Consider the following 23,378-nt stretch of genomic DNA (forward strand, 5'->3'; position numbering starts at 1 on the left):
ACATATTTAATTTTTTTAACCAAATAATAATATATATGTTTAAATAATTTTTGATTATAATTGAATAAAATTTTAAATTTTTCATTCATAAAGTATTTTAAAAATAACTCTTTGTAATTATGAAAATAATTAGTATTACAGTTTTTTATAGATTAATTTAAATTAATACAGTACTTTGGACTACTTTTTATTCATTTTTACCACTCAAACATATGTTTTGAACCGGTAGATCTGTTTGATTCACACTTGTACCACTAGATTCACTTGATCCATTTTTGTTCCGTTCGATCCACTTGATACGCTAGATATGCACAATGCTCGATCCGTTTTGTTCGTTCGGAGCCAAAATGGGTAATAAGTTATCACAAAAGTTCAAATAACTGTTTAATGCACAGCAAAGTTTGTCCAACTGGTTGAAATGGGGCGCAAATAGTTTACTGTTGATGTGATGTAAGCACCTCAAAATATGGGATTTTGTGTAACGATGATGATCCGCACAAACCCGACTTGAAAGGCATTATTATATACAAACTATAAATTTGAGAAAATGTGGTTAAACGAACAAGAATTTCTTTTTCTTTTAAATAACAAGAGCTTGCATGATAAAAAAAAAAAGAGCTTGCATGATGCATCATAGTTCAAAACAAAATCATGGAAGTTATTTTTTTTTCATCATGTTCCACCTTTGAAAACTACGTGTATAGATGACACTACTCAGTCAAGTCCATGTTTTCCACTGAAAACTAAACATTTGTGCCAAAAAAAAGATAAGAAGGTGCTAAAAGCCTAAAACTACACTAGTTCATAAGGTCATGAAAATCAAACAACAGTTCATAAGAATTGTTTTTCAGGTTTTAGTCAAATAATGTTCAATGAAATGACAAGAATCCCGACGATATTAAGACCATCAAGAATCGGTAGAGACTCAACAACATACTTCATTAGAAAATTTTGTTTAATTGAATCACTCAACAATATGTTTAAATTTTTTAAATAAAAGACGTTTCTCAATTATTTTTTTTTTGCTTTTTACCCTCTTTGTTTAATTTTTATTTATGAGAAATCCTTTTAGATATTTTTTTTTGAGAAAGGAATTCTCTTAGATATTTACTCAATGCTGATATCCTAGTAGAAAATGCTGATATTCCGATCCAAGTAAACCAAATCTGATTTAATTTGTGGCTGTGAATCTGTAGACGTCACTGTCGTGTTCTTTTATAGATCTCGTACTCATAAGCCACTAAGATGATCATTAACCCAGTCTCTTAACTAGAATTTTTATCTTCAACTAAGAAACGGTTTTTATCTTTTCTTATATTTTAACTAAGAAAATCTAAGAACCGTCTCTTAAATAAGAGATATAAGAGCTGTCTTTTAGCAAAAAAATGTAAAAAAAAAATGTCAAATCATGAGTTAAAAACCCGACTAAGAAACCGGGGTTAATCATGCTCTAAAGCATTTATAAACCAAAAAGCCTATAAATATAGCCCCCTGGTTAATACTAATTTCAACAGTTACAAGTTACAACAAACAAAATACATAAACATAGTTAACTAATCATTACAAGCAACATTCAAGAACATGGAGGAGAAGAGCAAGAACAAGATCAGTGAAGAAGAAAAACAGTTTCATGGGAGTTCAAGTCGACCAAAGGGAGGATTGATTACTATGCCCTTCATCTTCGGTATGATTTGAGCTTTTTGTGTGAAAAATATGAATCTGATCATCTCTAATTAATAATTTGATGGTTATTATCAGCTAACGAGATATGTGAGAAACTGGCGGTGGTTGGGTTTCACGCAAACATGATAAGTTATCTAACAACACAGCTTCACCTTCCCTTAACCAAAGCAGCCAACACTCTCACTAACTTCTCCGGAACTTCGAGTCTCACTCCTCTTCTCGGTGCCTTTGTCGCCGACTCCTTCGCGGGCCGGTTTTGGACCATCACTTTCGCTTCCATCATCTACCAAATCGTACGTTTATATATAACGTTAATTCAGAAAACAATTCTTGAATTTTTGTAGGAACGGGTTTTGCTGTATTAAATTATAACAAAAAAAAAGTTATAACAAAAAAATATGACAGCGTTTTTTTGTTACAATGACCTCAGGTCAAAACAATAAACATTACATCAATTTAATTGTTCTAACGATATATGGTAAAATGAAAAAACACTTACAGGGCATGACACTACTGACGATATCAGCAATAATACCAACGCTAAGACCACCACCGTGTAAAGGAGAAGAGCTTTGTGTAGTAGCAGACACAGCACAGTTGGGTATACTGTACATAGCTCTTCTTCTTGGAGCTCTCGGGTCGGGTGGGATCCGACCATGTGTTGTTGCTTTCGGTGCGGATCAGTTCGACGAGTCGGATCCTAAGCAAACCACCAAAACCTGGAACTACTTCAACGGGTAGTTATTAAATACTTTTCTTGATATATCTATATACATAAAAGTAAAATTATTAGATTCCTTTCGTAGATTCCTAGCTAACATGACTTTGTAATACTACTATGATGTAAAAAAAGGATGAGCATGGATCCTAAGCAAACCACTAAAACAAATTTCTTAATTATAGGTCTCTTAGTAAAAAAAGAAGTAATCATATAGATGTCCAAAAGTCGTATTTTGAATTATGAGCATGTGTTTAATGGATATAGTAGTTTCTTTCTAGTTAACTATGTAGATATTATAAGTTATAACCCGAAATAATTATAATTTTCTCGATGTTTTTGAATGATTAGGTACTATTTTTGCATGGGAGCAGCAAATTTAGTGGCAGTGACGGTTCTTGTGTACATCCAAGATAACGTTGGGTGGGGTCTAGGTTTAGGCATCCCGACAGTTGCTATGTTCTTATCCGTTATTGCTTTTGTCGGCGGTTTCCGGCTTTACCGTCATTTGATTCCATCCGGTAGTCCGTTTACCCGTTTAATACAAGTCGCAGTCTCAGCATTTCGCAAAAGGAAACTGAGGATGGTTTCTGATCCTACACTTCTCTATACCAACGATGAAATTGATGCTCCTATCTCCTTAGGTGGTAATCTCACACACACCAAACACATGAGGTAATATTTTTATTGATGACTTTTCTTTCTCCAGTTTCTATATTTCTATATATCACCAATATGATATATAATTTAGAAATTCACATATAGAAATTTTATACTATATTAGTATCAACTAACACTTTATTAGTATCGAATTATTTATTTCAGATTAGGTCCGTATGACTATATCCAGATAGTCACGAGGACTCGTAGAAAAATCTAAATTTATAACTAGAAAATGATACGACCTGAAGAGTAAATCAATATAGTAACGTAAACCATTGAGTAATTGTACAACAACTTGTCCACTGGGTGAAACAAGACAAATCAAAAATTAAAAATAAAAAGACACAAAATAAATCTTAATTTGTAATCGGTGATGATTCATTGAAGATAAAAGTTCCAAAAGCAAGAAGACGTGAGCATAGTTCAAGCCACGACAAACACATCAAAGTTGTCATTTTTATTGTTTTTGGCATATATTATATAGTATGCTGCAAAAAATGGATTTTTATTGGACCCAATTCAAAAATAGTATAATGGTTATATACTTAGTAATAATCTTCCCAGTTATCAAAATCTAAGCATTTCAAAATAGTAATATTTAGATAATAATAATAATTGCTAAGTTTTCGAAATATAAACATTTCGAAATAGTTATAGTTAGATAACTAGTAATTAATTGTTCATTTGTCACCTCTTTTGCCTTGCTCAGTTTTCAAGATCTAAAACATTAGTTTGAGTATAAATGATTTGTTGTGTATTTTGATGAATTAAAATATTCAAACTAATCGATGTTATACGTTCTACGATTTTAAAAAACATGTTAAATCCGTGTGTTATTAATTTTTTTTACTTACAAAGCATAAGTTAAACCATGTGTTATTCAATTTTACGATCTCTTCGTTTTAAGATTTTAAAACACATATTAAAATCATGTGTTATTGATTCTAAGATTTACAAATCATAAGTTAAACCATGTGTTGTTTAATCATACATATTTTGCTAATGGATTTGATTTCACAATGTATTTAGATAATTTATTTATTAAAAATACAAATAGTCAACTCCGAAGAATAATTATAAATTCGTATATACTAAAATGCTATATGTTAGATTTGAAACTAAGAAATTTTATTTGGTTTTGTAAATCCTATATAAATACCAAAATCAATTAAAATACATAAACGAATAACATCTTTAAAATCATTTCATTTGACATAGTTTATTAATACATTATGAACGATTAAAACTTGTATTTTAGTCGTTTATGCTTACATTTGTTTACTGATGGCTATCTCTTATGTTGATTGTTTTTAGTTTCTTGGATAAAGCAGCGATAGTGACTGACGAAGACAATTTGAAACCGGGTCAAATCCCAAACCTATGGAAGCTAAACACCGTCCACCGAGTCGAAGAGCTAAAATCTGTGATCCGAATGGGTCCAATTGGAGCCTCTGGGATCCTACTAATCACAGCCTATGCTCAACAAGGAACATTCTCTCTTCAACAAGCCAAAACCACGAATCGACACTTAACCAAATCATTCCAAATCCCAGCCGGTTCAATGTCCGTCTTCACAACCGTTGCAATGCTCTCCACTATCATCTTCTACGACCGCTTCTTGGTAAAAATAGCCAGAAAATTCACCGGTCTCGAGCGAGGAATCACATTCCTCCATCGTATGGGAGTTGGATTCGTGATCTCGATCATCGCAACTCTTGTCGCTGGATTTGTTGAGATCAAGCGCAAGCATGTTGCTATCGAGCATGGCCTTTTGGATAAACCACACACAATGGTTCCTATCTCGTTTCTTTGGCTGATTCCTCAGTACAGTCTCCACGGAGTTGCCGAGGCTTTCATGTCGATCGGACATTTGGAGTTTTTTTATGACCAAGCGCCAGAGAGTATGAGGAGTACTGCCATGGCGCTTTTTTGGATGGCCATTTCGATCGGGAACTATGTGAGCACTTTGCTTGTGACTTTGGTTCATAAATTCAGTGCTAAATCGGATGGAAGCAATTGGTTACCGGATAACAATCTAAACCGAGGAAAGCTTGAATACTTTTACTGGTTAATCACCTTGTTACAAGTAGTTAATCTCGTGTATTATCTCTGGTGTGCCAAGATTTACACGTATAAACCGGTTCAAGTGTATCATAGTAAGGAAGTCAATAGTCCGTTTAAAGATGAATTAGAGCTATTCAATAGGAGTTTAGTTGATGCATGATTCTCTTGTGTATGTGTAAATTCAATAATATTGTTTATAAATTCAATAAAAACAGAAAGAGTGACTTTTTCATATTAGTGTTTGAGACGGATAAATAAACCAATCCAAACTGAATTAACATAACATTGAAAAACCAAAAATTCCAAAATATTCTAACCCAAACACCTGAACCGATTTGAACTGGGTTGAAGATGTATCTTCTCAAGATCTCGGACTTGGTAGTCGGGTAGACAAGGTTTAGATCTATTCTGAGCCATCTTCAAACAATACTTAATGATGAACAGTTGCAGAGTTACATAATTGAATTTCTAGTAGCTGTCTGCACGATCCTAGCTTTGAGTAACAATCTTATCGATAAAATGTAAATTAAAATCCTTGGATTGTGAGAATGTCAAGTTCGTGGGAACTTCTGTATTGGGCTCTTCGGTTGGGTAGCCTTTAACTGCCTATTGTAATGTTTTTCCTCTTTTGAAGTACATATTATCTAATGGGCATCTGCTCAGTGCGATTTTGGATTTTAGATTATTGTGATGCAAAATGTTTTTTTTCTGAATATAGATTTAGCTCGTCATGACATCCAAATTTGTTTCTGTACATACAGGTAACAGTGGACATAGAGCTTTCAATACGTGTAGCAAGTTTTGGATGGAATATAGAGTACATAGACCTATCACTAAAGGTGTGCAAGGAGTGCAAAAGCCAGGGCCGGTCCAGAGGGTAAGCCACCGAGCTGTCGATTAGGGCATTTAGTCTAAGGGGACATTTTAGTTTATTTCCTATTAATGTATATAAATAATTAAAATTGATCGTTCTGTAGTTAGAAAAATAATTGTTACAGTGTCCTAAGAGAATCATCATGTTTAGAATCTTGAATTTTTGTAAACAAATGTATGCATTTATATATATAACTGGTGATACTTTTAATTGAATTTAAGATTTTCCGATACGATAAGATAGTTAGAAATCTTATTAAATACTTTCATTTTTGAGAAAACAATATTATCAAAACACAAAAAGTTATTTTTAATTTTTTTTCAATGACTATCATTGAAATATTTGACATATACGAAAGTTTTTGAATGGTTTCGTATAAAAAATATAAGAAAGCTATATATCTAGTGTTTTAAATGTACTATTTTTCATAAACAGTTGATTGTATTCTATTGTTTATAAAAAGTGATTTTTTTAAAGAAATTAAATAGCATTTCATTCATTCTTCATATTAATTTATAAATAAACTATATAAGAGCACTACTTATAAGTTGGCTTAAAACAAATTCTGAAATTTCTTCTAGATCTAGGGTCCAAGATCTTCTAAATATTTTTAATTCAACAAATACACAGGTGTGAATATACAATTAAAAATCTATAAATTAATAATTTTGGTACTATTATTTTATTAATTTATAGAGTTATTAATTTACAACAAATTTCTTTTTATATTTTTCTATTTTTAAATATATTTTTTATAAAATAAGAAAAATGTTTTGTTTTAGCGTATATACATTAATTAAAATTATGAAATGTGATTTTCATATAGCTTTTATTATATTATTTGGTGTATATAAAAGAATTTGAATATAGTTATAGATATAATTTTACTAAATATCATCAGAATATATGGACTTATTAAGAAAATGTAAAGATAATTTTATTATGAATATAAAGAAATAATACAGTTATTTGTTTGTACTATATAAAATGTATATACATACATATTGTTAATTTATTATTTTAATGAAACCATATGTTTATATAGAATTTTCTAAAACATATATTATCTTATTATTTTATAGATGTATCTCATATTTTGAACTAATCTAATTTGAATGTAAAGCCGGCTTAACATTGTTAGGGACCCTAGCGCCAAAAAAAAATTTACCCTCTAAAATTTATATTCAGATAATGTTTAAAATACTTTTAAAATTTAATCAATAGTATTTTGTAACGAAAATAAAACTATATACATAACAAATAATTTTGGGCATTTTTTAATTTTGTTTATAATTTTTTATAAAAAAAAAATTGGAGCCTTAACTATTATTATACGGAGGAACACATACTTGAGTCCGGAACGGTTGTACCCCTTATCCCCCCTAATGAGTCGGCTCTGCTTGCAAGCAGGAAAATTTATTAGTTTACCATGTTTATTAATTTACTGAATATTAATTTATAGAATTCTACTGCATGCAGATAAATGTAGCATCGTTAAGGAAGGAGCAACCACGAGCATGTACATTTAACGTTAATTTTTAAAACAAAAATTGATATTTTTCAAACTACGAATCTTAACATGTCACTGTTTTCTTAACCTATTTTGGTTTTATCATTATCTTAAACAAAACTTTTTACAAACCCGTTTAATATAAAGCACAGGGTCTTGTGAAAACATTGAACCGGGCCTGAGAGTATGTAACAGCAGCATAACTATAAGCTCTCTAAGGTTTTAGTCTTTTAGTCATTAACATTGAGTTGGGATCTGTGACAAGCCGTACTGCGGACCCCAGATTTCACAGCGCTACAACTGCAGGTCAATTGGTGACAGCTTGTCTCGTCGAGAGTTGTTAAAAGGTGAGGTCTTGGGTTCGAGTAACGCCAAACGCATCAATAACCTACCGGTGGATGTGGGAGGCAGTTCCTCCCACGGTGAGGGGTTAAGGTCGGTGCGCTGCAGCGCTGTGAAATCTGGGGTCCGCATGACGGGTTGTCACATGATCTTTCTTTTCATGCAACCTATGTGTCATCAAATAAAGCTTATCTTTTTCACCTTAAAATTCAACATCATTCTCTACATAATATATACTATTTTCTTACTTGTGTTAGATTGCTGCCAAGGTCCCTCTTCAGAGCCAAATACAAGTAGAATTGTAACAAGAACATAAAAGCTGACGAGATTTGTTTGGTAGTTTGGACTACCTATTTCTATGTTTTTCATTGACTTAAATAAGAAACAACAAGTTGCACAAAAAAAAAAGAAACAACATAAGCAAATGGAGTCATGGACTCATTACAAAAGGGGATAATGGAAAGTGGAGTTTAACAACTCTTGACAAAAGGGTAACCCAGTAGAAATGCAGAACTAATTCTCCTAAAGACTAGGTTTGTTATTGAACAAGTAAATAACTAAACAAAACAAGTCACATCTTTTTTTTTTTGAAACACTACTTCATTCATTCAGTTAAAAGTGTTAGGTCTCCAACGCAGAGAGAGGATAACAGAATTAACAGATTGAAACAGAAGGAGATGGAAGAACTAGCAGCAAAGGAGGCTTTCTCTCTCTCAACGAGGGGACTGGATAAACCAGCAAGTCGTGAGGCGCATATGAGATTTGAACCATACTCCAGAACTCACCAAGACGCTGGCCAGGACAGAACATCAAGGGATATGACCGCCCGTAGGAGCTTTGGAGTTAATGCAGAATCGGCTCAAAGATCAGACCATGGAGATCTGCGCAACAGAATCTCTCTCAAGAGAGATACACGAGCTAAAGAAGTCTGGACTCGACTGGACCAACAGCAGGAGGAAGGAATAGTTCCCCGAGATCGGGAGAGATATCACACATATCAACGCTCAACGAGAGAGAACCTGAGAGGGATAAGGGGTGGATCGGAAAGCTTTAATAACAGGGGTCGTGGAGACTCATATTCATCCTCCAGCTGGAGAGTAAAAGAAATAAGTCATGGGAACAAAGATAGGAACAGAGATCAAACGCGAGAACGCGTACACCCAAAGGAAAGAAATAGGCAGGAGTTCTCTCCGCGAACTAATCGATCATACCGAAGTTCACCAGACTCGCAGCGGACGATTTCTGAATATCCTAGAGAACGAAGAGGTGATACTCCAACAAGGCGACATGATCATTATCGGAGACAAGAGACAAGAATGGAGTGGAGACCAATTCGATCAGTGAAAAGAAAAGAACCAGGACATAAAGAAATTCCTAAGACTAGGCGAGACACGGAAGACGAGGAGAGAATCCGTAACCTCAAAGGAAAAGCTATAGCAACAGAGGAGACTGTAAAGGATGCTTACATAGATTCTAACCGAAGCTCTAATGGAGTTCTCACGATAAGAGAACCAACTGGTATAAATATCCCTGGGGATTAGGCGAACCGGGAAACAAATGAGAATTCTCCTAAGCAATTTCCAGAAGGTGTTTTACCACTGCGGGCTCATAACGATGAAGGTCCAGGCATGGAGATATGTAAGACAAGTAAAAGTGGGGATCCTGGATTAGAGAAGGAGACAATACCGGAAGGAGATGACCTTCTAACTGAAGAAGAGATAAACGAAATGGCTGACAAATATGCTGGTATTGATTTTGATATGGATGAAAGTATGATCGACGAAGACGACCTCCTAGAAGGGATGGAAAATGATGTAGTGGTACCTGAGACGCAAGAGATCACCAAGACCTTAGAACTACAAAATAAGGCAGCAGAGGTCGGAAAGGACAAAGAGACTCCCAAACTGGCGTCAGGACAACCTCATGAAGAAGCTGACAGAAGTCAAAGGAAAAAATCTCTGAAACAGAACCAAAAAGCCCCGAGAGGAAGATCACTTGTACCTCACGGAAAGCAACGGGGAACACGAAGCCCAGATGCAAAAGGAGTTGCTGCATCAAAAAAGCTAGCGATCAGAGGAAGAGCTTCCCCAAAAGGCAAGATGGTGAAGCATAATCGTGGGAACTCTTCAAGAGTGTCTGGCTCTTCTGCTATCCCTCGTAATGAGGTGTATCCGTCTTCTTTGAAAGGCCGGAAATTGTTTACTGCATCAGGTTCAGTGGGGTCCCAGAAACCACCCAGTACTCAGATATGAGTGCAATCGCTTGGAATTGTCAAGGGGCGGGAGCCTACTTGACAAAACAACACCTTAGGGAGTTGTATCGCTGTTTTCATCCTAGTTTTTTTTTTCTTTCAGAAACAAAAAATAATTTTACTTTTTTGCAAGACTTTCAAGTTGAATTTGGTTATGATCATTTGTTCACCATCGACCCGGTTGGTCGTAGTGGTGGACTGGCTTTATTTTATATGGATGCTTCTGATGTGGATATTAAGTTTGCTAATAATCGTATGATAGATATTGAAGCAAAAGTGGAAGGACACAAGGTGTTTATCACCTTTGTGCATGGAGATCCGGTGGTTGAATACCGTGGTGATGTTTGGGAGCGACTCTTGAGACTGAATGCAAACAGAGACAGATCTTGGCTACTCTTGGGCGACTTCAATGAGATAATAAGCAATAAAGAGAAGAGAGGAGGACGAAGGCGTGCTGACTCGTCCTTTCTACCTTTCAGGAATATGCTATCAAGCTGTGGAATGATTGACTTTCCCTTCGTAGGAAACTCTTTATCTTGGGCAGGAAGAACAAGAGCAGGAAGAGTAGAATGTCGTCTTGATAGAGCAGTCGGAAATGAAGATTGGTTTCATAATTTTCCCCACACTTATGTGGAGTATTTACTTCGGTGGGGTTCTGATCATAGACCCATACTAGTACGCTTTCTCTCCAAAGAAAAACAGAACAGAAGAAGTTTCAAATTTGACAAGCGATGGATGAGTAAAGAAGGATTTAGAGAAGTGGTTAAGGCCGATTGGGAGTCGTCGGTATCTGATAGCCACTCGAGCTTGTATGAAACGATTAGTAGAACGAGGAGGGCCATATCTAAATGGAAGCGACAGAACCCATCAAACAATGAGATCCTCATCGCAGAGCTGAAGGAGAAAATAGATAAGGCGCAGGCGGATGACTCAGTATCCAGCGAGGAGGAACTGGAGCTCAAGTGGAAACTGGAGCTCAAGTGGAAACTGTGTGCTGCGTATAGGGAGGAGGAGATTTACTGGAAACAGAAGAGTCGTATGCTCTGGCTAAGGGAAGGAGATCGAAACACGAGATATTTTCATGCCAAGACCAAGCAAAGAAGAGCCAGGAACCGAATAACTAGAATAACAAACTCGATGAACCATTGGGTGGAGACGGAGGAGGGTATTGAGGAGGTGGCTACGATGTACTTTCAACAACTCTTCACTTCGTCGAACCCATCAACTATTGATGACACAATCCGGTATATTGCCGCGCAGGTTAACGATGAGATGAATCAGAGATTACTAAGAATCCCTCAGGATGAGGAGATTAGGGAGGCGACCTTTGCAATAAATCCAGAGAAAGCACCCGGGCCAGACGGTATGACAAGCCTCTTCTATCATCATTTTTGGGCAACGGTAGGCAAAGATGTATGCGCCATGGTTCGTGAATTTTTCATTACGGGCGACTTTGATGAAAGACTGAACCAGACCAACATATGTCTAATTCCCAAGACGGAGAGACCAACCTCGATGTCAGAATTTCGACCCATTAGTCTCTGCAATGTTGGGTACAAAATCATCTCGAAGATTCTATCCTCCAGACTGAAAAGTATTCTACCCAATATCATCTCTGAGACGCAATCCGCCTTTGTGGCGGGGAGACTGATAACAGATAACATCTTCGTAGCTCAGGTGATGTTCCACGCTCTCAGGACAAATCAAAGCTGTAAAGATAAATTCGTGGCGATTAAAACTGACATGAGCAAAGCCTACGACCGGGTGGAATGGCGCTTCATGGAAGCTTTGCTATTAAAGTTTGGTTTCGATGCACAATGGGTGCACTTGGTCATGAAGTGTGTATCTTCTGTCTCTTATCAGGTTTTGATTAATGGCAAAGCAAAGGGACATATAAAACTGTCTCGAGGCCTTCGTCAAGGAGACCCTCTATCACCATTCCTGTTTATCCTCTGCACTGAGGTCCTGATCTCTCATATTAAACGAGCGGAGGAGACGAAGAAGATATCCGGGATTAAAATAGCACGAGGAAGTCCATCGATTTCCCACCTTCTGTTCGCTGATGACAGCCTTTTCTTCTGCAAAGCGGAGCAATCTCAATGCGAAGAACTGGTTCGCATCATTGACGTCTATGGAACAGCCTCAGGACAACAACTGAATAAAGAAAAATCTTCAGTTCTGTTCGGTTCTAAGATCATAGCGTCCACAAAATCTGACCTGAAAAGGTCTCTTGGTATCACTAAAGAAGGTGGGATGGGTATGTACTTGGGAATGCCAGAAAAAATATGTGGATCAAAGAAGCAAGTCTTCTCTTTTGTTCAAGATCGTATGAATGAAAAAATCAACTCGTGGTCGGGTAAACTCTTATCTAGAGGGGGCAAGGAGGTCCAGATAAAATCTGTGGCACAAGCGGTTCCTACATATGTTATGTCTTGCTACCTTCTCCCCATTGATACCTGTAATAAACTTTCCGCCGCAGTGGCGCATTTTTGGTGGGGTACACAAAATAATAATAGAGGCTTACATTGGGTAGCCTGGGATAAAATTTGTGTACCTCTTGAAGAAGGAGGTTTAGGATTCCGGAACTTCCGAGATTTCAACTTAGCCCTCTTGGCTAAACAGGTCTGGCGCCTTCTCACCAAGCCGAATACCCTGTTGGCTCGGGTTTTAAAAGGAAGGTATTATAGACATACGAACCCTCTCTTAACGGGTAAGGTCAATAATCCATCTCTTGGCTGGACGAGTTTAATGGCGGCAAAGCATGTGTTAAAGGATGGGCTGCAAAGAACCATTGGAACAGGGGCAGAAACAAAGGTCTGGGAAGACCTATGGATCCCTGATACACCTGCCCGAGCAGCTCTCCCACGCATAGCGAACATCGACCTGGGGTTGAAGGTCCATCATCTGATCGACTTCGAGAGCAAAATGTGGAATGCCGACATGGTTCATGAGTTTATTGCTACGACAGATGTCCCCCGAGTCCTATCGCTTAAAATAAGTAAGACAGGACGAAGAGACAGCTACTCTGGGAGCTTCACTAGCTCTGGAAACTATACTGTTAGATCGGGTTATGCTACGGTCGTGAATCAAAGAAGGCAGAAAGAAAACGAAGGAATAGTGGAACCAAGCACAACTGCTCTTAAGAAGGCGATTTGGAAACTGAAGTGTCCACGCAAGATTAAACACTTCGTCTGGAACATGATGTCAGGTTTCGTGGCGTCGGCAAGCAAGTTGAAAGAAAGGCACTGCGGGATAGATGCGACGTGCCAGCGGTGTGGGGCTGAACAAGAAACTATCAATCATATCATTTTTGAATGCCCACCAGCTGTGCAGTGCTGGGCATTGTCGACAATACCATCAGCTCCGGGAGTATTCTCGTGTTCTTCAGTATACACAAACCTTGATACCCTGTTTGGATATATAGCAAATGCATCTCTACTAGCCGGAAATGTGCTGATGTTTTCTTGGTTAATCTGGTACATCTGGAAAGCCCGTAACGAAAAATGCTTCAATGGAAAGGATGTGTCGCCGATGGATACGATCCAGCTCGCAAGCAGCGAAGCGGAAACGTGGCCCATAGCACAAGTGGTAGAGGAAGTTGCTGATGCGGTACAAGACCAAGGAACTTCACTACAACAGGAAGAGAGACAAGTACCAGACTGTAAATGGAGATGTCAAGTTGATGCATCCTGGCAGGACAAGAACGAAGAAGCCGGCTAGGGGTTCATCCTTTTTGAAGAGCAGCAAGTTAAGCTCGTGGGAGTAAGGAAAGGAAATTGTGCCTCCTCGCCATTGCATGCTGAAGCTGAGAGCCTCGCCTGGGCAATGAAAGAGACAAGACAGAGTGGTGTTAATGAGGTCTGCTTCGAATCAGACTGCCAACAACTGACTCGCCTTACTCAAAACCCGCAGGAATGGCCAGCCATAGGACCTGAACTGGATGAGATCAATTTTCTGAGCTCTGAATTCTCTTCTTGCTCTATCCGCTTTATAAGACGTACTGAAAATGTCCGTGCGGACTGCCTTGCAAAGGCAGGACGATCACGAGCTCATGATTTCTGTTACTTGGATACCAAGATTCCCCCATGGCTTGCTTATGAAGCTTGCCTGTTTGAACTTCTAGTTACTTAATAAAGTTTTATTTTTGATGCCAAAAAAAAAAAAAAAAAAGTTAAAAGTGTTAGGTGGAGGACATCAATGCCTCATTAACAACAAGAATCTGCTTAGCAAGCAGATCTGCGTTCCTATTGTTTTCTCTAGGGACCCAAGCAAAGGAACAAGAGGAAAAATCAGACGCCATAATCAAAATATCCGCTACGACTCTGTAGATTTCCGGGATGGAGTTTCCATGCTTTATGCTGTTGATTAGCAAGGTAGAGTCAGATTCACAGTGGATATGTGGAACCTGTTTCTCTCTGCAGTACTTAAGAGCCCTTCTCAGAGCAAGTGCGTCTCCCATCAGCGGGGAATAAACATGCTCATTCGTTTCTGCATACGAAGAAGTAGTACCTGCAGACAATGTTACCCAGCCGAACCCCGCTGTCAACGTGCTTTCCTTCCATGCCGCATCCGTTCTAAGCACTGTGGCGTTTTGATGGATTACCGTAGCTGGTAAGGGGTGGCTTTTGTGTTCTTGTTTCTCACCTTGTCCATTTTGCCATTATCTTGCAGCAGATATTGCTCTTGATAGCGCATCCAGTGGTTGAATTGCAAAGTTGTCAGTTTATTTCGCGCTGTCCAGATCTCCCAAAGTATCCAGGGTGCAACGTGAGCTGACGTGATGCCAGCAGGGGGTAAGCATCCCATGGTTTTAATCATGTTCCAGCGATTCTCCAATTCTATCGGTCCACTAAAATCACAGTCAGCCCCCAACGGTGCTGCTCTCCAAACACACGTCACATCTTCTATTCCAAGTATCTTGATGACTTTCTTATTGCCACGTCAGCTCTAGTTCCATTGTCATCATCTGGTAGCATCCTATTAGTTGCATTAGAGCATCAGCATTGATTTATTTATCACCTTAGTATCTTTAATATATAATACTAATATAATTTATCATTGTGATTAAAATTTTAAACAAAAAAAAATAAACTAGTGATATAAAGATATTTTGCTTGAGAGTTTCTCATATCTTGTTTAAAGGTTCTCAAAGCAGAATCCTCCCTCATCTTCTCTTTTACTTTTTTATTTTAGTTATTACTTTATGGTTGAGATACTCTTCAACCGACGATGATGATGTTCTTAGCTGATGTGAGGCTCATATATTTAGGGCTGGGCAAAAAACCTGGATCCGAAGAATCGAACCGAATCTGATCCGAAAAATTAATACCAAACCCGAACCGAAATTGATTAAATATCCGAACGGGTTCAAAATTTTGGTATCTAAATAACCGAAACCGAAACAGACCCGAACCGAAGTATCTCGGGTACCCGAATGTAACCGAAATAGATTTATATACCTAAATATATTACTTATTTTTAGATTTAATATATATTAAAAACATCCAAAATATATAAGATACTTTAAAGTTGTCTAAAATACTTAAAAATATACATAAATAGTCAAAAGTAAATGTCTAAAATAGCTAAAATATATTCAAAACACCACAATGCTTGAAATATCTATTGATTTTCAATCCAAATATTTAAATCAAACCAATTTATATGTTAATTTTAGGTATTTTGACATCTATTATATAAATACATATGTAATATATTATTTTGATTTATTGATTTTGAGAAATTTTAAGCATATAATGAATATTAAAATTTTAAAAATAATTTAAATGGATTCTCCAACCCCGCAAAGATCTGAACCGAACCCGAACCGAAATTTAGAAATACCCGAATGGGGCTGAAATATTTAAACCTGAAAATCCGAAACCCGATTAGATCCGAACCGAACCCGAACGCCCACCCTACATATATTAATGGCGACTGGATAATTGGCTACTCCAGGCGTTTCTTTGGAGTTTGAACTTAAAAGCATTGGTCTATGAACTTGATTTGATTTCTCGGACGTTGCAGGACACATGATTATATTAATGGTACGTAAGTTAATTCTGTTCTTGTCCATGTCCCCATAAGGGTTTTGTTTTGCGCAGCATCCAATTGGGACCAGTATATGAAATAAATACTCTTTGGTTGCAAGTAAGCGTTTAGCTGGTAAAAATTGATGTCTTGTGAAAATTGGGACCTTTACATGAAAGGCGAAAGCCATCATTTATTTCGTTTTGCTATAATTCTTCGAGAGTTTACTATCTGTGCAAGTAGGCACGCGGGTTCGGTTCGTTTGGGTATTTCAGTTTTAGTGGCTGGGTTAGTTTGGTTAGTCCAATCTTACCGGAATTTATCGAATAAAAATTGCTTGGTTGGTTTGGGATTCAGTTAGTTTGGTTTTTGAAAATTTTGCTGAGTTTAATCTAATTTTTTTGTTTCAGTTAGATTTTGATTTAATTTGGTTGAAGTCTTAAATAATTTCAGTCAAATTTGATAATGTTGGTTAGTTCGGGTAATTATGTCAAAAAAAAATTTGTTTGTTCCATTAATTTGGTTTTTTTTTTTGAAAACCAAGCAGCTACTACCACTGAAGCAATGACCCACTTTTTTTAATAAAAATCTTGATGAACTTAACCGAAGTCATAACTGTATCCGAAGCGAAAATAATATTTTTTGGTTTCATTCGGTTTTACTGGTTCGGTTTGGGTAATGAATCTTAGTCCTATGTGCAAGACTGTAAGAGTGCTTGTAATAAACCACTAGCTTTGATGAAAAGGTGAGTGAGTTTATCTTAAACTCCTTTTTAACTTTGTACCTAATATCCCTTTTGTATTATTTATGATTTGCTATACCAAAGTGGGGTAAGGAAACCCAAAGGTAGAGAGCTAAATAAGCTTATTGAGGCCAGGGCCGGCTTAGAATTGTATTAGGCACTTGGACAAAAATAATTTTTACACCTGATAGTTAATTAAACTAAGATTATAGGACCCTATTCTAAAAGAAAAAAACAGAAAATGACGGACCCCTTTTGTTATTGAATTGATTGGTTTTTGGGGTGAGTCCCGGGCGAGTGCACTCCTTGCCCTCCATGTTGAGCCTGCTGATTGAGGCTTGGTCAGAACTCAAAATCAATCCTCTACTATGAATGATTTCAATCCTCTACTATGAATGATTTTGGTGGGGTTGCATTTTTGTGAGTGAAGCATCTTTTTCAAACTATGCTGAGGAAACCAAATACTTTCTCTCACTTAGTATTTTTTTTTTTTTTTTTTGAAACACCTTCTCTCACTTAGTAATATGTAGATTAAGTCAAGGATCCAAAGCATACTTGTATATGTCTGTCTTGTCTTGTGTGTTGACATGTCTCTTGCGTCTTTAAACTTGATTTTCTCCATAGAGTGAAGCAAAAGAAAAAGATGGGCTTCTTCTGTCATCCACTTACCAAGATTTGCTGATTCATCCTTTTCTGATAGCGACAATCTCCGTTTCCCACTCTTGGATTCTTGATTCTTGTGTTATTTATCTTTCTTGTACAACGAGACACTGTTATGGCTTCTCTGTCTGAAATCGTCGAGCAAGAGGTTGTAGCATCACCAAGAGGCAAGCTTTCAATAACAAGTGAAAGCAGTCTAGCTTCTGTCGCCTCATTGTCCATGCCCCTTGTTCGTAGTTACTCTTTAAAAACTTAGAATGATTCAAACTCGTGTTTTTTATTTTTCGGGTAATGATTTTGTCTTCTATTAGATTCAGGAGATTGTTTTATCAGCAGACATCAAATGTAGTGACTGTCAAGAGAAAATCGCTGACATAATGTCGAGGATGATCGGTAAGACATAGTTTACTTGGATGAGACATGTTTTGCTCCTTTCACTTAATAGAGTGTTCCTCTGTTTTCTCTGTTTCTTTCAAGAAGCAGAAACATATTCAATATTGGTGAGCGTATTGGAGAAGAAAGTGACACTGACATGTACATATTCCGGTGACCGGAGAGTCTCCAAATCATACGGCGAAGCTCTTCTCTGCAAAATGTCCACCTTCAAGCGTAGGATACTTCATTCTTCTAGGAAACAACTCAATGTTGAGTAGTTTTTGCTTTTATTGTCATCCTCTTTGCAATAAACCGTTGGAAAGTTTTTAATCTTAAATGTCGAATGTGATGGATATTGTTTAGATATGCTTGTAACAATTAACTCTCAGTAACAAAATATCATAGAAATGAGAAAATTAAAAGAGATTATTGGGAAGTTAGATTGCCGCCACTTTGTAGCCAGAGATTGATGATGTCAGTGGCTTGATTAAGGATAATGATCATCTTCTTCTGAGAGATCCATGGCTTAGCCTCAAGAGTTGACTTAAGCTCTTCCCATGCATCTTTTCTTGGCCAGAAGAAGTAGGGACTTAGTGGGACTGTTCCATGTCCAGGAACATGCTGGTCCAATCCTAATCCTATGTTCTTCTCCATCCACACAAACTTGAGAACTACTCTTGCCTTCTCTTCTTGTTGTTTCACCACCTAAAGACAACAACTAAGTTTTGTGATTTTGTTTGAAACACAACAAAGAAGTAGAGTGTTGTTGTTATTTACTTGTTTTGGTTGTAGAGTGTCGGAAACATCAGTGACTTTTTCAGCAGTGAGTGTCTCTGGAGATACAAGAGTCACGATTTTCCTTTTTAGAGAGATGGGATACGGTGGATTGGTTATTGAACGATGCAGAAGAAGCAGTCATGGAGGGTTTTGGCTGTTGAGAGATGAAAGAAGAGCAGAGAGAAGCAGATGAGAGTGAAGAGTGGAGTGCCATTAATGACATCATTTTTATTGTTCCTCCAAGAGCAGTGGAGATCTATTAGGGATATTATATCCCATATGGGAATTCCTGATAAAGTACTTTAAGTAGTATATAAAGGTTTATGATCAATCCACTAATCACCAATTGGTTTTAAGTTGAAAACCCATAATTAAATCTGAATCTAACATGGCATCAGAGTCAGGTTCTAAATACCTTAAACCCCTAATTAATATAACTCTATCCGACCGGGTATAAAAAGTCGTAATTGACTCGCTCGACCGAGTATAACTGTCTTAAAGTTCCGAGATTTCTGGTCGATAAGAACCATCATCTCGACGAGGGGTATTAGGGATATTATATCCCACATCGAGAATTCTAACGGACATTAAGTAATATATAAAAGTTTAGGGTCAATCCATCAATCACCAATTGGTTAAGTTAGAAGCCCATAATTAACCCCGAATTTAACGAGATCCTTATGCAAATGGATAAAGGACACGATATGGTTGCAGTAGAACTCCAAAGTGGTTGACCACTGATATGAAATTATATGGGTTTTATTGATTTGGCCCATTATTTTATTTTTTATTTTTTTTTTCAGTTATTTTGTTTCAGAGTTAATAGAAATATGTTACAAGCCCATGAAGATACATCAAAAGATGAAATAAAAATGGGATGAACTGGCTTTTTATTAGTAAAAGGCAATCTGTCTTTATTGCAAAATGATGGTCCTTATGTAGATCAGACTGATCATGGTGTGTGTGTGATGGTGAATGTAATCAATAGTTCATGAACATGATTATGTTATCAAGTGTTTAAGCTAGTAACTAGTAAGTGTACATTGTGTGAGTTTCTTGACCGTATAGGAGTTTCTATCTGATCTTTAGTTATGGGATGATTGTTTAACTTAGATCGGACTGCGTTTGGCATGAAACTTTTATTCAGAATTTATTACAATTTCCTAAATTTTGTTAGCTTTTCTTAGTTTTTATACCGTTTATGAAGATATAGAAGTGTGGATAGATGTTGTATCAGTAAATTAGTAATACAAAAGATGAGAAAAGCGACATTAACATGGAGCGGAAGAATAGTCAGATAAGTTTTTCTTATTTTTATAGAGAAAGAGAAAAAAAATTAGCAACATATTTGTAGATCTCAACTTGGAAATTTTGTAACGGTTAGCCTAACACATATTGAAAATAAATAAGTTGGAAAAGCATCATATGTACTTTAACATAATTTGTAGAGTTTTTGATTAAAAAGTTTTGAGTTTCTTGTAAGAAAACGAACACTTAAGCATCTAGATATAATTTAAAATTATTGTTTTAGAAAGTTAAACCAATGAAAATGAGAGTTTTTTTTAAAACCTCTAGTTAATTATACTATTACAACGAAGAGAAATATTATATAGACGATTCTACGGCCGATAATTTTACCACCTTATGAGAATACATGTTTGACTATGAGATCCATGTCTGGTACACCATTCAGTCATGCGCCATGCTGAATATCTCTTGCAACACTTTTTCTCCACAATCTACATAATCTTGATTTTCTTGGATTTTAACCCCAAACCTCTTGGTGTATAAGCATTAATGAACATTTAGTCAAACCGTTGGGCTAATGAGACTTACACAAAGGAGAGTTTTTTTAAGAAATGATTCTACTTTCATCTACGTTCTTTCTCTTTTAGAAAAAATAAATATATATTAATTAGTGACCAACCCGAGAAAACGGACACCAGAACAAGTCTCAGACTAACCAGTAAATACTTTTATATTAATTAATGACCAGCCCGAGAAAACGGGCACCAGAACAAGTCTTCGACTAACCAATAGAAAAACAGTAATCATCGCTAATATATTAGGCTTATCACTACTTATATATAGAGAATTTAAGGAACATAAAGCGGAAGGAAAAAAACCTAGGCTCAAAAGACCGAGGACGGTCCTTCATCGTTACAGTAGATCTGCGGTCAACGACTCCGACTCCACCGAAGTGAAACCGACCACTCTATCTTCACTTCTTTCTCAAATTAGGCGCCGACATACATTATTAATGATCATAGTATTAAGGATCACCCACCACTTCTTTCTTCTGCCGGTGGACGAAACTCGAGAGAATGGAACAGGACACAAACATTGAGGGGAACCACCATTCTCAACTGGCCTATCCTGCTCACCAAAGCTCTAACCACAGAGAAAATTGAATGACAGTTTCGAACCCATTAACTAGAGCACCATTCCTTGGAGATGAGGTGTGAATCCGAGAATCAAAATACAAACAGAGACAAATAATAGATGACAATACTATATCACCGCCAACAAAGCACAAGCAAGAAGATGGATTCGAGACAGGCGCTGAACCTATTACCAGAGAGCCCACAGACTTGCATAAAAGATTTGGGAACCAACACACCATGACCAAACACGAGTTGGGTATGGTGTTGGGATTGTTAGTCCACCAACGGGAGCTACTGAATAGAAGATCAAACTCGAATTCCAGTGGAGAAGACCCCCGACTCCACCCATTGCCTCCTCCGAGAACCAAAGAGAGAATCCAAAAGCTGCAGCAGTCCAGTTCTGGTAGCAAACACAAGCGAGCACTTACAATGGGAAACAAATGGAAAACAAGAGAACCTTTAGACAATACGAGACCAGAACTGTTTCAACAGAGCTCTGGACACAATACCAAGAAGAGGAGAGGACAGAAGGGAGGGAGATCGACTGAGATGCACTGGAAAGGCCATAGAAGACAAAACCAAGTCGCATCACATCTTATCTCCGCGTGTGAACGAGACCAGCACCAACACACTCAGAAGCCGGACTATGAATTAACACGAGGACGAGGTTAAGGAACCCCTCCGAAGTACCCCTGTCTCCAAAGCAGAAAATGAGAAGTCGACAAACCAAAGAACATAAGATGTGAACTGCTGAGACCGGAAGAGAGACAGAACATGAAGACTGCATACCAGATGTAGTGGTTGAGCCCTCCCTCCTCCTCCACGCGCTGCCGTAACACGAAAGGGGTCCCTAGATTGGAAAACTCAGACCCGCTTTCAAACCTTTATAAATCCGACCCCTACACGAAAAGAGTCCCCAAACACTTTTTTCTCTTATTTATCATTTTGTATTAATTTTTATTGAGAAACCACGATGAAAAAATCACTGATTCAGATCTAATGAATGGTTAAAATGTTTACTCTGAGAAGTTCTTGGATTACACATAGATTCTTGGTCATAAAAAGCTTAATCAATAAATTAATACATTTTTGAACTTGTTGAGAAATCGTCTTCCATAATTCTATAAATGCATGTAAGATATTAACTAGAAAAACATACTCCCTCTGGATTTAAATATAAGATGTTTAAGGTTTTACACACATATTAAGAAACAATAAATACAATATTTTAGTTGTTACTTTTTGATTATATCAATAAAGTTTCACCACTCATAATTTTACTTTTTAATTTATGTTTAAATTTTAAAAATAAATGCATTAATTATATCTCAAAACATTCTACATTTGTATACAAGATAAAAATATAGAACATCTTACATTCATATCCGGAGGGAGTATGTTATTTTATTTTCTAGTTCCTACATTGAATAATTCTTACACATTCAATTAATATTATAGCAGACAATTGTATAGAAGCTGAGGAGACATGAATCTTGAACCTCGAGCCCTTGTTGATTGTCGTCCCGGAGCCATCGATGAATACCCAGCGAAGTCCCGCATGTTTCTGATCTGCTCTCCAAGAGCCATCTGTGTAGCAATTGATAGTTGCTTCCGGTACCTGATAGGGGAGGGTCTCGATGGTTTTTGGGAGGTGATGAGGCACCAGAGATTGGGCCTGTTCCCATTCTCTGGCTGAGAGTATAGTGAATCCAACTGTTTTAGTGGGTGTCGAATCTCTGTTCTCAAAGATGAGTTGATTTTGGGAAACCCATATATATTCCAAAAAAAATCCAGGGGATGAGGTTCGATGAAACGCCATACGGAGGGAGATTTGTCCATCTCTGGAATGACTGGACGTTGTCTTTTATAGTAGAGTCTTTCGACAATGAGACTGGAGTCTGATACCAGACTTTTCAAGGGTCTAAGATCAAATCAATGTAGTATAAAAGATTGTCGAACTAATCCTAGGTGATTATGATGCAAAGGGAATGCAAGACCATGCTTAATCTAAGTGCTACCAGTTTTTGAGATGATTTGAAACTAGCTTACTACCTAAAATGCAATAAAAGCACAAGCTTTCTTTCTTATAAAAAGGGAGAACTCATGGGCTATGAGAATTGATCTTGGGTGATCAAGATTCAACCTAAAGGTGTCAACTTTTAACCAATCTATTTCTACCTTAGGCCTAGACACAATCCTAAGCAAACTCTATCCCTAGATGAATGCTCATTTACCTAGATAACTCAAGCATCAAATTCCTTTGGTTGAATGTTATCTAAATAATCATTAATCTCAAGTCTACTAG

At 37.0% G+C, this 23,378-nt stretch overlaps 3 protein-coding genes, 1 long non-coding RNA gene and 1 pseudogene across 7 annotated transcripts; 3 read left to right on the forward strand and 2 right to left on the reverse strand.

Moving 5' to 3' along the window:
• The first annotated feature begins 1,494 nt into the window (after positions 1–1,494).
• Positions 1,495–5,365, forward strand: LOC106322724 (protein NRT1/ PTR FAMILY 3.1-like). Its single transcript, XM_013760846.1, has 5 exons — positions 1,495–1,684; positions 1,759–1,976; positions 2,185–2,420; positions 2,753–3,076; positions 4,379–5,365. Exons 1-5 carry the CDS (start codon positions 1,582–1,584, stop codon positions 5,286–5,288), a joined length of 1,791 nt encoding a protein of 596 aa, XP_013616300.1. The 5' UTR covers positions 1,495–1,581; the 3' UTR covers positions 5,289–5,365.
• A 3,166-nt stretch (positions 5,366–8,531) lies between these two features.
• LOC106323585 (splicing regulatory glutamine/lysine-rich protein 1-like) lies at positions 8,532–10,106 on the forward strand. Its single transcript, XM_013761683.1, has 2 exons — positions 8,532–9,305; positions 9,396–10,106. The coding sequence occupies exons 1-2, from the start codon at positions 8,532–8,534 to the stop codon at positions 10,104–10,106; spliced, it is 1,485 nt and encodes a 494-aa protein (XP_013617137.1).
• Positions 10,107–16,006: 5,900 nt separating this feature from the next.
• LOC106325398 lies at positions 16,007–18,265 on the forward strand. Of its 4 annotated transcripts, none has more exons than XM_013763455.1 (3): positions 16,007–17,766; positions 17,855–17,930; positions 18,015–18,265. In XM_013763455.1, the coding sequence occupies exons 1-3, from the start codon at positions 17,653–17,655 to the stop codon at positions 18,188–18,190; spliced, it is 366 nt and encodes a 121-aa protein (XP_013618909.1). In that variant the 5' UTR covers positions 16,007–17,652; the 3' UTR covers positions 18,191–18,265. The 4 variants fall into 4 exon arrangements, with proteins under 4 accessions (XP_013618909.1, XP_013618907.1, XP_013618906.1 ...); XM_013763453.1 differs by having other exon boundaries at positions 16,008–17,766; positions 17,849–17,930; positions 18,018–18,265; XM_013763452.1 differs by having other exon boundaries at positions 16,009–17,766; positions 17,849–17,930.
• A 69-nt stretch (positions 18,266–18,334) lies between these two features.
• On the reverse strand, positions 18,335–18,915 carry LOC106325397 (annotated as a pseudogene).
• A 1,734-nt stretch (positions 18,916–20,649) lies between these two features.
• Positions 20,650–22,946, reverse strand: LOC106325084. The gene is made up of 4 exons (XR_001266804.1): positions 22,573–22,946; positions 21,863–21,972; positions 21,583–21,765; positions 20,650–21,473 (listed from the first exon to the last, which is right to left on the reverse strand). It is a non-coding gene; the product is annotated as an uncharacterized LOC106325084 (long non-coding RNA).
• Positions 22,947–23,378: the final 432 nt, after the last annotated feature.

The sequence above is a fragment of the Brassica oleracea genome, chromosome C2 (genome assembly GCF_000695525.1).
Source record: "Brassica oleracea var. oleracea cultivar TO1000 chromosome C2, BOL, whole genome shotgun sequence".
Taxonomy (NCBI): Eukaryota; Viridiplantae; Streptophyta; class Magnoliopsida; order Brassicales; family Brassicaceae; genus Brassica; species Brassica oleracea.